This window comes from Pollachius pollachius (genome assembly GCF_949987615.1).
Source record: "Pollachius pollachius genome assembly, chromosome: 3".
NCBI lineage: Eukaryota > Metazoa > Chordata > Actinopteri > Gadiformes > Gadidae > Pollachius > Pollachius pollachius.
The window spans coordinates 6,626,283-6,639,897 of NC_136936.1; the positions used below are offsets into that span (position 1 = coordinate 6,626,283).

Here is a 13,615-nt window from a genome sequence, read left to right on the forward strand (position 1 = left end):
TCAGTTCAGTTCAGGAAAATTTTAGTGAGGCATTTATTTGTTTAAATTGTGTTATGTTGCAAAACTGATAAGCTGTTGTGTTTATTAAACAACTTCACTTTTGAAGTTAAGTGTTGGAGTTTGTATTATTCAAAATTTTGACGCCAATCTTTTCCCCTTTTTCTGTAAATTAATATCGGCTCCAAATATCGGTTATCGGCCCCCTTGACTACTAATAATCTGTATCGGTATCGGCCCTGAAAAAAACATATCGGTCTATCTCTAGTTCGTTTGGTAGCAAAAAAGCGCATGTAGATGCTTTCTTAAGTTGGCTTTTTTTAGCCGATTCTACCAAAACGCTATAAACTTGGAACGATGGGGGCATGTGTTATGGTAAAAACTAAATCGCTATTTTAAACCACTTGCAAGGCTATAAGGGTCTTAACATATAAAACGAGGCATTGATAACTTTGTTAGTGTACCGATTTTTATTAAGGACATTTTATACACACAATACCATCAGTATTTCACCCGTCGACGCCATCTTGTCTTTAAGACTCGATAGGTAGATTGGCGAACAAAGAGCTTGTGACATCCGTGAACAACACGCAAATTCTGTGTTCGCTAATCTACTTATCAAGTCTTAAAGACAAGATGGCCTCGACGGGTGAACTACCGATGGTATTGTGTGTATAAAATGTCATTTTTAATAAAAAATTAGATAAAACATAGGATTTTTCCCATTTTTTCTAAATTGGGGACTTATTTCAGTAACAGTGATAAAAAGGCATAGATTGACGATCATATGAGACAAATTACATATAAACAAAAAAAAATTGGCTTGTGTTCACTTTGTTTTGTGTTTGACCTGAAGATAACCAACTAAACCAACTACCTTGCCCCTTTTTTATTTTGTTGAAATATATCAAGAGAAAATTATACATCAAAGGTGACTTAGACATTCCAAATGTTTCTGGAAATAGTTTTACAATGCAAAGCCTCATTGGGAACATAATATTTTATGTTAAGTGGTGTTCAATAACTTATTGATTCGTATTCATGGTCTTTTCTTGTAATTGGAAAAGACTGAAGACATGAAGGTAAAAGTACAGACTATATTTTCTGGTATGGTTTATTTGCATGGTCCATTAGACACATACACATACAATTTAATATGCAAATAATATGAATGTACACGTGAATAGATAGTATGAACAAATGTTTTTTAACTTTGATGACTTTGATTTGATTGATGACTGTGGTTTCTCGCATTTTTACAATTCAATTTAAAGTGATAATTTACTTAAAGCTCAGTTTAAAGACAAATACTATGCTTAATGTTTGCAATAATTTCCCCTATATAAATATGTATTTCAGATTAAACATTTGACTTTAAATATGAGGCTTTGGGAGTTTGTGTATGTCAGTTGTTTTGTTGTCATTGAGAACAGAATTGAATAAGTGGGCCTTAATCCCGCTCTCATGTGTGGCAGGGACACCTATTTCTATTCAGCCATCAGGGCAAATTAACATCAAAGACTTAAATATGTTTTGGGAACCATTTGGAACCATTACAGAAATAAAAGACACTTTTTCGGTCAATGTCATGATAAAGTCAGTGACAGCTTGAGGCAGAACAGAGCAACAACTGGTAGCAAAAACGGAGAGGAGGCTACACCAATGTCGTGTTCTTGAAGAAAGTAGTCTAAACCGGATCGCTTTTAACTCACTTTATTTGTTAAAGTATTTCGGTATGGTAACTATGAAGCAAAAGGAGGGGAATTGCATTCTCCACGCGTGGAGTAACAAACGGCTAGCCATCGTTTATCTCGGGACTGCCCTATGTTTCTGACCTCATCTCATTCCCGCTCCCCGTTTGTATCAAGTAGGCGTGGCCTATGGGAAGTGGGCGTGGTCTACGTGAGGTAGGCGTGGCCTATGTGACGTATTGGCTCCGGCTTCCTCACCCGTCTAAAGGTGTTGCCATCTGTGGCTGGAGTAATTATTGCAGCTTATATGTTCGATCCTGCTCCCCTTGTGGCTATGTATAGTAATTACAGCTTATATGTTTGATCCTGCTTCCTTGTGGCTATGTGGGGGCAGCTTATGTGCTTAAAATACGTAACACCAACTATCCAGCTATGTCATCTTGCTGTCTTGTTAAATTCAAGATTTAAGTGTTGTCTGTTGTAGTTATGGGTATGTGACTATTATAGAGCTCGTAAGTCCGCCCCTTCCGGTAGACCCCCATGGGACCTATGAGATCGTAAAATATGAATGGGTTTCAATGGAGATAAAGTAAGTATTTTCTGGTCCCAGTCTTTATATGCCCTGGATAACACATATGTTGTATGTGGATTTACATGATATTTTTTTGACCGTTTATTGTGCAATTATTCAGTTAAAGGCTTTAGAGAAAACACAATGAGAAAGACTACATGTCTCGTGTGTGACGTCACGCTCCCTGCTACTGGCGTGGACAAGACCGACAATCTCCCCATCGGCATAACTGAAAATGTACACATGCCCAAACACAAACAACACAAACAATCATACCAGGGTAAACTCATTACCATTTCGGTGTTTATTTGATGATGTAATGAGGTTTGGATTGGTCAGATCTTAGTGAAGGTGTTCACAGCTCAACAACGCCACTGTAGTGCCGGAGGAAAAGGAGGACGTAGGCAGCGTAGTAATAACCGTTTTAATCCAAAAAGACAGAGCAGAACAATCACTCACAGCGCATGGCTAGAACTCGTGCAACCGCATAAACCGTCCCCCTAGACCCCCGTGACTCATAGCCAGTTCCCTCCCACTCGATCAGTAAGAGGGGAACACGAACCCATAATGTAGTCACTACACCAGCCCCCCCAGTGTTCACCTCAATATTCAAAATCCCCGCGGCGAGGAGGGCGTATGGCCCGGCCCCTACGACTGTAGGCAAAGTCAGGAGGTGCGGGAGGAGGCGTGACATCGTCCATCACATCCTCTTGTTGTGCGGGGCGGGGGGCAGCGTCGACCCGAGGGCCGCAAGCTGTGGGGGCTTGTAGGGGTTGGAGGGGGGAACAGCCACGGCGTGGCAGGGGGGGTAGGACGGGGGGGCGGCCCCTGAGCGGTGGCAGAGCCAAGTCCGGGGGCAGTTCAAGGTCCAAGTGAGCCGGTTTGAGGCGATCAACAGACACACACGCAGGCGTACCCCCCATGTCAACCATGAAGCTCTTGGCTCCTGCCTCGATGACACGGAAGGGTCCGTCATAGGGAGGTCGTAGCGGAGCCCTCTGGCCGTCGTGGCGGATGAAAACGTAACCCGCAGACTGCAGCTCCGGGGGCACCCGCGAAGCAGGGACACCATGCCGCGTGGTCGGGACCGGGGCGAAGGCCCTGGCGCCGTCCAGCAGGGAGGCGCGCTGAGTGGAGGCGGACCAGGGCTCCGTCGGCTTGGGGATGAAGTCACCAGGGTCCCGCAGCGGCTGTCCGAACACCAGCTCAGCCGACGATGACTGGAGGTCCTCCTTGGGCGCCGTCCTGAGCCCCAGCATGACCCACGGCAGTTTGTCGAGCCAGTTGCTGTCCGTGAGGCTGGCCCGAAGGGCGGCCTTCATGGAGCGATGAAAGCGCTCCACAAGTCCGTTAGCCTGTGGGTGGTAGTGTGGTGGAGCTTGACCCCCAGATTATCTGCCACCGCCGCCCACAGCCCTGAAGTAAACTGCGGGCCGCGGTCAGAGGAGAGGTCAGCAGGAGTGCCGTAGCGGGAGACCCACACCGCGATGAACGCCCGGGCCAGGTCGGGGGCTGTCGTTGAGGAGAGTGGGACTGCTTCCGGCCAGCGGGTCGTCCTGTCCACCATGGTAAAGAGGTAGGTGAAGCCATGCGAGGGGGGCAGGGGTCCCACCAGATCCACGTTGACATGGTCGAACCTCCGCTCGGGCACCGCGAACTGTTCCAGGGGGGCCTTGACATGGCGATGCACCTTGGCGCGTTGACAGGCAGTGCAAGTGTCGACCCAGGACCTCACATCCCTCTTGAGCCCGTGCCAGACAAACTTCTCTGACACCAGCCGTGAGGACGGTTTCCTACCCGGGTGAGATAAGCTGTGCACCGCCTCGAAGACGGGGCGTCTCCAGTTGGCGGGGACTACTGGCCTTGGCTGACCCATGGAAACGTCGCACAGGAGCTTGGCCCCTGTGTCACTGAAGAGCACCTCCTCCAGGCGCAGCCCTGTGTTCGACGACTTTAGAGCTTCGACGGAGGGGTCGGCAGCCTGATCCACAGCCATGCGGGAGTAGTCCAGTAGTCCAAGTTCAGCTGGACCGCACCGGCCACCGCCCTGGAGAGACAATCGGCGATCACGTTGGACTTCCCAGCCACGTGCTGGATGTCTGTGGTGAACTCGGAGATGTAGGAGAGTTGGCGCTGCTGGTGGTCGGACCAAGGCTCCGTGGTTTTGGACATGGCGTGTGTGAGCGGCTTGTGGTCCACGTAGGCCGTAAACTCACGGCCTTCCAGCAAAAAACGGAAGTGTCTGACAGCGAGCCACAACCCGAGGAGCTCCCTGTCGAAGATGCTGTACTTGCGCTCTCTGGGAGACAGCTGGCGGCTGAAGAATGCGAGTGGCTGCCAGGCATCCCCAACCCACTGCTCATACACCGCCCCCACGGCAAAGTCTGATGCGTCCGTGGTGAGAGCAGTGGGCGCAGAGGGTGAGGGGTGGGCCAACATGGCCGCGCGAGCCAGGGCCGCCTTGGCGTCCTGGAAGGCCTTGACACGTTCCGCCGTCCAGTCGACCGGTTGTTTCAGAGCCTTGCCCTTCTGGGCCTCGTACAGTGGGTGCAGGATGTGAGCTATGTGGCGGAGGAAGCGATAGTAGAAAGTCACCATCCCGATGAACCCCTTGAGTTCCTGACTGTGCAGGGGCGTGTGAAGGCTGCAACAGCTTCTACCTTCGAGGGTAGGGGGGTCACACCCTCCGCGGAGACCTGATGCCCGAGAAAGTCAAGGTTGTGTCGTCCGAACTCACACTTCGCCGGATTGACAATCAGCCCATGTTGGCTGAGTCGCGTGAAGAGGTTCCGGAGGTGGGACAGGTGCTCCTCTTCTGTGTTGCTCGCGACGAGGATGTCATCCAAGTAGACGAAGAGGAAGGGCAGGTCCTGGAGCACCGAGTGCATGAGGCGTTGGAAGGTCTGCGCCGCGTTCCTCAGGCCGAAGGGCATTCGCAGAAACTCGAAGAGACAGAAGGGGGTGACGACGGCTGTCTTAGGGACGTCCTCTGGGTGCACCGGCACCTGATGGTACCCCCGTACCAGGTCCACCTTGGAGAAGAAGCGTTTGCCCGCCAGATGCGCTGAAAAGTCCTGGATATGCGGGACTGGGTAGCGGTCAGACTTGGACGCGTCGTTGAGGCGGCGGTAGTCCCCACATGGGCGCCACCCACCGTCTGGCTTAGGGACGATGTGCAGGGGAGACGCCCAGGGGCTGTTCGAGCGTCAAACAATGCCCACCTGCTCCATGTGCGCGAACTCCGCCCTGGCGACGGACAGCTTCTCTGGGTTGAGGCACCTGGCCCTGGCGTGGAGGGGAGGACCATTGGTCTCGATGTGGTGCTCCACACCATGCTTCACCGTGGGAGCGGAGAAGGTGGGCTTAGTGAGGCCAGGGAATTCGGCGAGCAGCCGAAGGTACTGGTCGCTGTCGGCGAGCGTGTTGGACAACCCGCTGTAGATCGCCTCCCCCTGCGTACAGGCGAAGGAAGCGAAAGTCTGTGAGTTGACCAGGCGCCTGTTCCCCACGTCCACCAACAGGTTGTGGGCGCACAGAAAATCTGCGCCCAGGAGGGGAAATGTGACAGCTGCGACGACAAAATCCCAGGTAAAGCGTTGTCCACCGAAGCAAACAAAAAATGATTCTCCATTGGGCACCTGTGTCACAAAGGAATCTGCGACCGGAAATGGTGTCTTTTATGAAGAGCAGCCTGTTGGTGACACCAGCGCTCAGGGCTACTACCGAACGCTGGCCCTGCCGTTTCCCGTCGGTCCAAAGGAGCAGGGCGAGTGGCATCGTTTGGCCTTGGCGCCAAAAGTGGCGTGGTAGAAACAATGGCCCGCAGCGTTACCCTGCTGGCCCGAGGGTCTGGCGTCGTCCTTCGCTCTCCTGCGACGGTTCGGCGGCGGGGCAGCCGCGGGAGCCAGCAGGTCCGGGGACCGTTGAGGCATGGCCAAGACGAACCGGTCTGCCTCCCTGGCCAGGGCGCGGGGTCCAACGATGGTGGTGTTAGCAAGCGCCATCCTGACCTGAGCTGGCAGTATGTGCATAAACATCTCCGTGAAGAGGATCATGGGGTCTTCTGTACCGAGCAGGTTTAGCATCCTCTCCATACGTGCAGAGGGCCTCTCGTCTCCCAAGTCCGACATGTCAAACAAGCGGCGCACCCTCTCTGCGGTGGACAGCTCAAATGTCTCCAGGAGCAGGGCCTTGAGGCGCTCATATTTGTTTGTCGCCGGGGGGGCGGACAGAAACCCCACCACACGCGCTGCGGTGGAGCTGCCCAACATAGCCACAGCATGGTTGTACCGGTCGTCGTCGTCGGTAACGTCGCTTTTGTAGAAATGTGCCTCCACTATGGCGAACCATGCAGGAGGCGTTGAGTCCCAGAACTCTGGCAGCTTAAGAGTGGGGGTGCGCACGACCTGCGTCACCCTGACAGGAGACATAGATGTCTGCCGCTGCGAACGTCTTCCTCGGCCGGACATGTTGCAGAATAGCAGTGTTCGCTTGTGCGGTTTTTGTAAACAAATGAATAACAAAAACGAACGTCGGGGTCACCAATGTAGTGCCGGAGGAAAAGGAGGACGTAGGCAGCGTAATAATAACCGGTTTAATCCAAAAAGACAGAGCAGAACAATCACTCACAGCGCATGGCTAGAACTCGTGCAACCGCATAAACCGTCCCCCTAGACCCCCGTGACTCATAGCCAGTTCCCTCCCACTCGATCAGTAAGAGGGGACCACGAACCCATAATGTAGTCACTACACCACCATATTTTGAGATAAAGTCACGCATTTAATTCATTTTAAGGTTAACTACAGGGAGAAAAAAACTTTCTTCACTTTCTTTGATACCATCGGTAAAAACTGCACTGTGAGAAAAAAAAATCAAAAATTATCAAAAATTAAATACAAAAGGAAATTAGGGAGCTATTATTTAAATAATAATAAATGTATGCCAACGGTTCAATTTCTTTAATTCCTCCTGAATTCCTAGAACTGTGGATTTGGTTAAGTTCAAACCATTTAGCATAGCTCAGCATAGTTTTATCTTTTCATAAGAAGCAGGACTAAGGAAAAAGTAGTGGAAAATGTAGTGGAATAGAGAAAAACTCCTATGACCAACATTTAAATAATAGAGGTGTTCTATAAAATGTATGAGGTTCAGTGAACACTACTCGGATACACAAAGGGCTGCCAAACATGGTTTCTCTCCCAAGGTTAGTACCCAGACCCTATCAGAGTCCATCCTGTGTTCAACAGGTCCACCCATTTACTAATTTGGATAATTTCAGTCAAACATCCGTTTTTTTACAATTGATTAATTTAGCACATGCTTTGTTCCAAATCAATTAACCATGAATTTAGATACATGTCATTAAGGAGCAGACAGGGGTTCGCCATCTTACAGAAGGATGTCTCTAGGTAGGCTGTGGACATCAGGGATGTAACGCATAACCTCTCTGATGGGAATTTAACCAATCTGACAATCTGTCAATTCAGCTTCATAGCTCTATTCAAATGGGTAGACTTTCTTGGGTCTCCCTGGTTCTTACATGATTATAAAATAACTTTCCTGGAGCCCTGCATGGGCAGAACATAAAATGTACTGAACATGCATGGTATCAACTACAGTTGATGACAGAAGTACTATCCAGTGTAACAGGTAAGATACCATGAGGTTAGCAATGAATATTGAACTCTGAGCAGTTTTAACTAAGATATTTTGACTTGCTTCATTTTATTTAACTCTGAGTGCCTGGAATTTTTTTCTCCAGGAAAATCTAATTGCTTGACAACTAAGAATACACAATCATGAAAATAAATGATACCCCTGGTCACTGGACATTGGAGCTGACGATGAAATCATTAAATATACCAGTTGGCTACATTTACCCTGCTTTTGTTTTTGGGACCCTTACATATGCAATTATTCTGTTTTGTAATATATTAGTGATTACAACAATTGTCTTCACAAAGAGTTTGCATTCGCCTATGTTCATATTGCTGTTAAACCTGCCTATGCTGGACATAATGGGAGCCACTGCTCTTTTCCCTCAGCTGTTACACAGTATAGTGTCAAAGGACCGCTCTATTTCCTACCCTGGGTGTTTTCTCCAGGCTCTGTTGATTCACATCTATGGTTCAGGGAACTTCCTATTCTTAACTGCCATGGCCTATGACCGTTATATTGCTATATGCTTGCCTCTTAGGTACCACTCTCTAATGACGTCAAATATTCTGATAAGAATCATCGTAGTTGTTTGGTTATTTGACATCTTAATTATAGTAGTGCTGTTGGGTATTACTACAAGGTTCAAATTATGTAAGAATTATATATTAGATGTATTCTGCAACAACCCCTCTTTAGTGAAACTAGTCTGCGAAGACAGCAGCGTCAATAGAAACTATGGTGTATTCACTATCATATTAGTCCAAGGTGGATCACTGTTCTTAGTGATATACACATACATCAAGATATTGTTGACTTGTATGAAGACTAAGCAGTCAGATGCGAGAGGAAAAGCTCTCCAAACATGTGGAACACATCTGGTGGTTTTTTTATTCTTTCATTTTATTTGTATCATCGCTATAATGTCTCACAGATTTGACAGTTTGACCCCAAACCTGAGGCAGGCCCTGGGTGTATCAGTTATTGTATTTCCCCCAGTACTCAATCCACTTATATATGGGTTAAACACAAAAGAACTTCAGAAAAACATGATTAAAATCATTAAAAGAACAAGGTTAACTTAAAAAATAACGAACTAAACCAGCTACAATTCCAATGCCCCTTTTTGATTTAATTTAGATATATCAAGTTAAGATTATACATTAAAGGTCACTTAGGACATTCTTAATATTTCTGGAAATATTTTCATAATGCACAGCCTAATTGCGAACAACAAATTTTGTTTAGAAGTGATCAATAACTACAAATTCATGGTCTTTTCTAGGATGGGTAAGTATATACAAATATATTTTCTGGTATGGTTTATTCGCATGATCAATTCTACACACATACACATACTATTTGTCTGAGTCATTTGCTTTCATCAATGGCTTTGCTATTGATTTTTCACATTTTTACAATTAGATTCAAACTGATGATTTACTTAAAGCACAGTTTAAAGGCAAATATTGTTAAATGTTAGTAATAATTAAACAGGTCAAATTAACACCAAAGACTTAAATATGTTTTTCATCAAGTTTGGTTCAACAATAACTACATGGATGTGAGGGTTACCACATTTAATTCTGTTTGTGCATTTTAAAATGTAGCTGACGATAGCACTGTAGTAAATAATATACAGTTATGAATAATTAAATATAATCACTGCATTTATAGTGTTCTTTAAAGTCAGATAAAGCACTTTACATAGTGAGTGGGTTTGGGAGCATCAAAAATAAGAGACATTAAACTTGACAGTAAACTTGGCCTAATTTTACATACTACCTAAGTTATACAGCAGAGTCTCAAATAATTTGGGACTCTAATTTGGTTTTAGTTTTGTTATCGGAGTATGGAAATGTGACATAATTTTGAAATGATTGTTCTCCTTAATGCGGTTTGTAAAGGTCAGATTCTGAGAGAATTTCTTCTCTACAGCTCAACAATGCCACCCACTGTATTTTGAGATAAAGGCATGCTTGTGGGTCGTTTTTAGGGGAACTACTGGGCAGAAATAAAACACAATATAGTAATATTTTATCATGTGTCGGACAGTTTCTTTGATACCACAGGTAAAAATAGGACTCTTGGTGATGCTGTTTGTGTTTAGATTGGGCCAAGACCTAACCTCGACCTCACCAAGCAAACACTGATACATTGCAATCACAGTTGCAGATTATTATTATTATTATATTGAATAATCATTCAAGATTCGCCTCTCCTGGAACCGTGACCTTATCGTGGTGGAGAGGTTTGCGTGTCCCTGTGAATCTGAGGGCTGTGTTGTCTGGAGCCTTATGCTCTCTGTAGGGTAGCAGAGTGGTCTCAGTTGAGGGGCAAGACTAAAGGGCTGATTATGGTCGCACGTCACGCAACACAAGGACCACGCAGACGCTTCGACGCAGTCGTGACCTGTTTTGGTTCTGCGTCGGGTTTTAGTGAGTGGACCAATCACATCCCTTGCTGCTGCTTCGCCTCGACGGAAGGTTAAAAATTTTGGGAGGCGCACGTCAGGCCCTTGCGGTGGACGTAAGGAGGGTCGGCAAGGACGTAACAGGTCAGTAACCCCCTTGTTTTGTGTGAATGTGGGACCATAATCAGCCCATAAGAATGGTTATCCAAGTGCCAAGGCCCATAAATAAGCGAGAAAGAGGAGGAGAGACCCTGCCCGGAGGAAACCGGGGGCCCACGTCTTGGGCGGAGGGCTCCTCGGCGATAGCTGGTGGCCAGGTTTGCTACGGAGCCTGGCCGGGCAAAGAAGCAACGTGGCACACCCTTCCTCTCCGTCCTGTGGGCCAACCACCTGCATGCAGGAAGACCCGATGCGGTTGGGTGCACTGCCACATGGGTGGCAGTGAAGGCAGCTGTGGAAGAAGTACCTGGATGCCATAATTAAGTAAAAGTACAGATATCTTCCCAGAAAATGAGTCAAATGACTCAAGTAAATCTAATAATACTTGATTAAAAGTCTTAAAGGTCCCATGGCATGCTACTTTATGGATGCTTTAATAAAGATATTAGTTGGCCCCTAACACATTATTTGAAGACGTTCCCGAAATTCATCTGGGTGCAGAATTATAGCCACTACGAGCAAGTCGCACATTGAGATTTCCCCAAATGGAGGAGGAGAGATGCGGGTCAAGCAGGAGGGTGGGGGTGTGGCCCTGAGCAGCTTGCTGCCACGGTACCATGCGCTCTGTTTACAGTGAATGAATCGCAATGGCGAGGTGAACACAGCCTTTGGCCGTGTTCTGTAAATATTCTAGAACTCTCCGGGTGCTCCGGCATGAGTCCTGGAGCTCTATATCTAAATAATATCATATTATACATAGATATCTATATCATATAACAGTGGTTATATGATATAGGCAGTGGTTCCTTGGCAGTGGGCAGCAGGAAGAGGGGGTCAAGCGGGAGACAATCGTGGGCAACAATCCCTTTCTCCTCCATGTTGTGGTTCATGTACTTCAGGGAGTCGAAGCCAAAGTTCCTTTCCCCCAATTCCTTCTCAACCATGGCTGAGATAACCCCCACTACGAGTCTCATTGTGGAAATACCAGAGACGAGAGTCCGACTTGTTATGCGCCATAACACCGACAGCAGAACGGTTATCCAAATAACAAAAAAGCTTACAACAATTACAGTCCTGGAGCTCTATAGGCCAATCTTAATAATATTATATAATACATATCATATAATACATATTATCATGGTCAAAAGCTGTGTGCGCCTCCAGACGATATTATGAATCACAAACGACTGTGTCGGGTTCTCCGACGTCTCTGGTTCTTCCACTTCCACATCAATCTGAAGCAGACTGAACCATGCGCTGCCCGCTGCCGGGTGCCCGCTGCCGGGTGCTCGCTGCTGGGCAGTTGTGCTTCCTGGTGGTGGTGCCTTGTGGCAGCGGGCGGAGGGATTCAACGACAGCTGAGATAACCCCAACTACAGTCTTGTTGTGGAAATACCAGAGACGTCAAAGAACCGACGTGTTATGCGCCATAACACCAACAGCAGAACGGTTATCCAAATAACAAATAAGTGTACAATACTTGCGTTACAGTGTGTTTAATCACACACACACACACACACACACACACATGTGGCGCTCGCACAGTCGTAGCTCATTGGCGGGCCAAATTCTCTGGGCTGGCACAGCAGAGAAAGGGGAGGCGGAATATCCCTTTATGATGACATACAGGGAAAATTCCAAAACGGCGCGCGTCTGAGCTTCGTTTTTTCAAAGGCGGAGCAGAATGCCTAGTGCTCGTTTTACACCCAACGAAGTTTCTAGCTACTTGGGGAGCATAGGTAGGCTAGGGGAACTCATATTAATGTTAGAAAACCTCAGAGTTAAATTTTCATGCCATGGGATCTTTGAAGTATCTGATATTAATTGTACTTAAATATCCAAAGTAATTTTCTGATATTATATGTTCTTATGTATTGAAAGTAAAAGTACAAGTACATACTGTTAATAAAAAAACAAATCAAGGAAAACGGTTGTCCCATTTGAGATTTATTAGAACTTTCAAAATATATAAACTATAACATCAATACTAAGGGTCTTTCTTACCTTCCCTCTGTCACGGTCTCTCCTACCGGATCCTAGCTGCCACTGGTTTTCTGTTAGTCTTGTCTGTCTCTGTCGTCATGTTCTGTTTCAGGTACGGGGGCATGGCCTGCTCAACTCCCCGACCCAGCCACGCTGATCACCCGCACCTGACCATCATCACCAATCACATCCACCTGCATATCTTCCCCAGTCATTCAACCATTCGTCGCCAGATCGTCAGCTATATTTACCTGGTGAAGTATCCTCCGACCTCTCTTGCCTGTTCCAGTTATCCTTATTCGAGTCTCCATTCCTGATCCAGCTGTCTTCCTCCTCAGTCATCTTAATCACGTCCGTTATTCGACTCTGCTCTCCTGCCGGAATACCAGTTCCGCCGAACCATCGAGGGTGACTACCTGTTCGGCAATCCACCTGACCCACCAACTCCGGTTCAGACAACCCGGTCAGCGGACTCCGGATCCCCACAAACACTCTCCTCTGTGTAGCAATAAACTGGTTAATTGCTACCAACCTCGTCCTGTTGTCATTTGTGCCGTGCGTTTGGGTTCACCCCGTCTTGGCCCGTAACACCCTCCCTTTCCATCCTCCCTCTCTCCCTCACAGTAATGACCCCGTTCTTACTTGATGTCATCATTTCATTTTTAATTTGAACTTTGATTGCATTCGATTATGTGACGTGCTAGCAACGTTAACCATTTAGCTAACGTACACGCACAAACATGTGCTGTCTCCGTGTGCAGGGACACATCCACAGAAACAGGTGTCACTGTGATTGTCTTGTTTTAATATAATCCAATGATAGGATTGTTTCCATGGTAGTTTGAAACCACATAACAGTGTAACTCCTATTCTGACTATATTATAAGATTAACATTATTAATGTGTTTATGGTCAGATACTTTCAATGTATATGGCCCGTGTATATTGTATGCTGAAATGAATGATATAAGAAAAATCATATGATAAGCATCTGCAAAAACCCGACCCGACCCCGGAAAAGCGGATGAAGATGAGGATGAGGATTCGAGATTGTTTGTTTTGTGTATTATTTATGCAGAAGAAAACCTTCCCTAGCACAAGGTCCTGAAGTTCACTATTTTCGATCGCAAGCCAAAGTGGCGTGT

General features: G+C 46.8%; 1 protein-coding gene across 1 annotated transcript; it reads left to right on the plus strand.

Moving 5' to 3' along the window:
* Positions 1-8,058: 8,058 nt before the first annotated feature.
* On the plus strand, positions 8,059-12,787 carry LOC307073231 (olfactory receptor 4E2-like; the record flags this gene model as incomplete). Its single annotated transcript, XM_079732935.1, has 2 exons — positions 8,059-8,990; positions 12,583-12,787. 2 exons carry the CDS (start codon positions 8,059-8,061, stop codon positions 12,785-12,787), a joined length of 1,137 nt encoding a protein of 378 aa, XP_079589061.1.
* Positions 12,788-13,615: the final 828 nt, after the last annotated feature.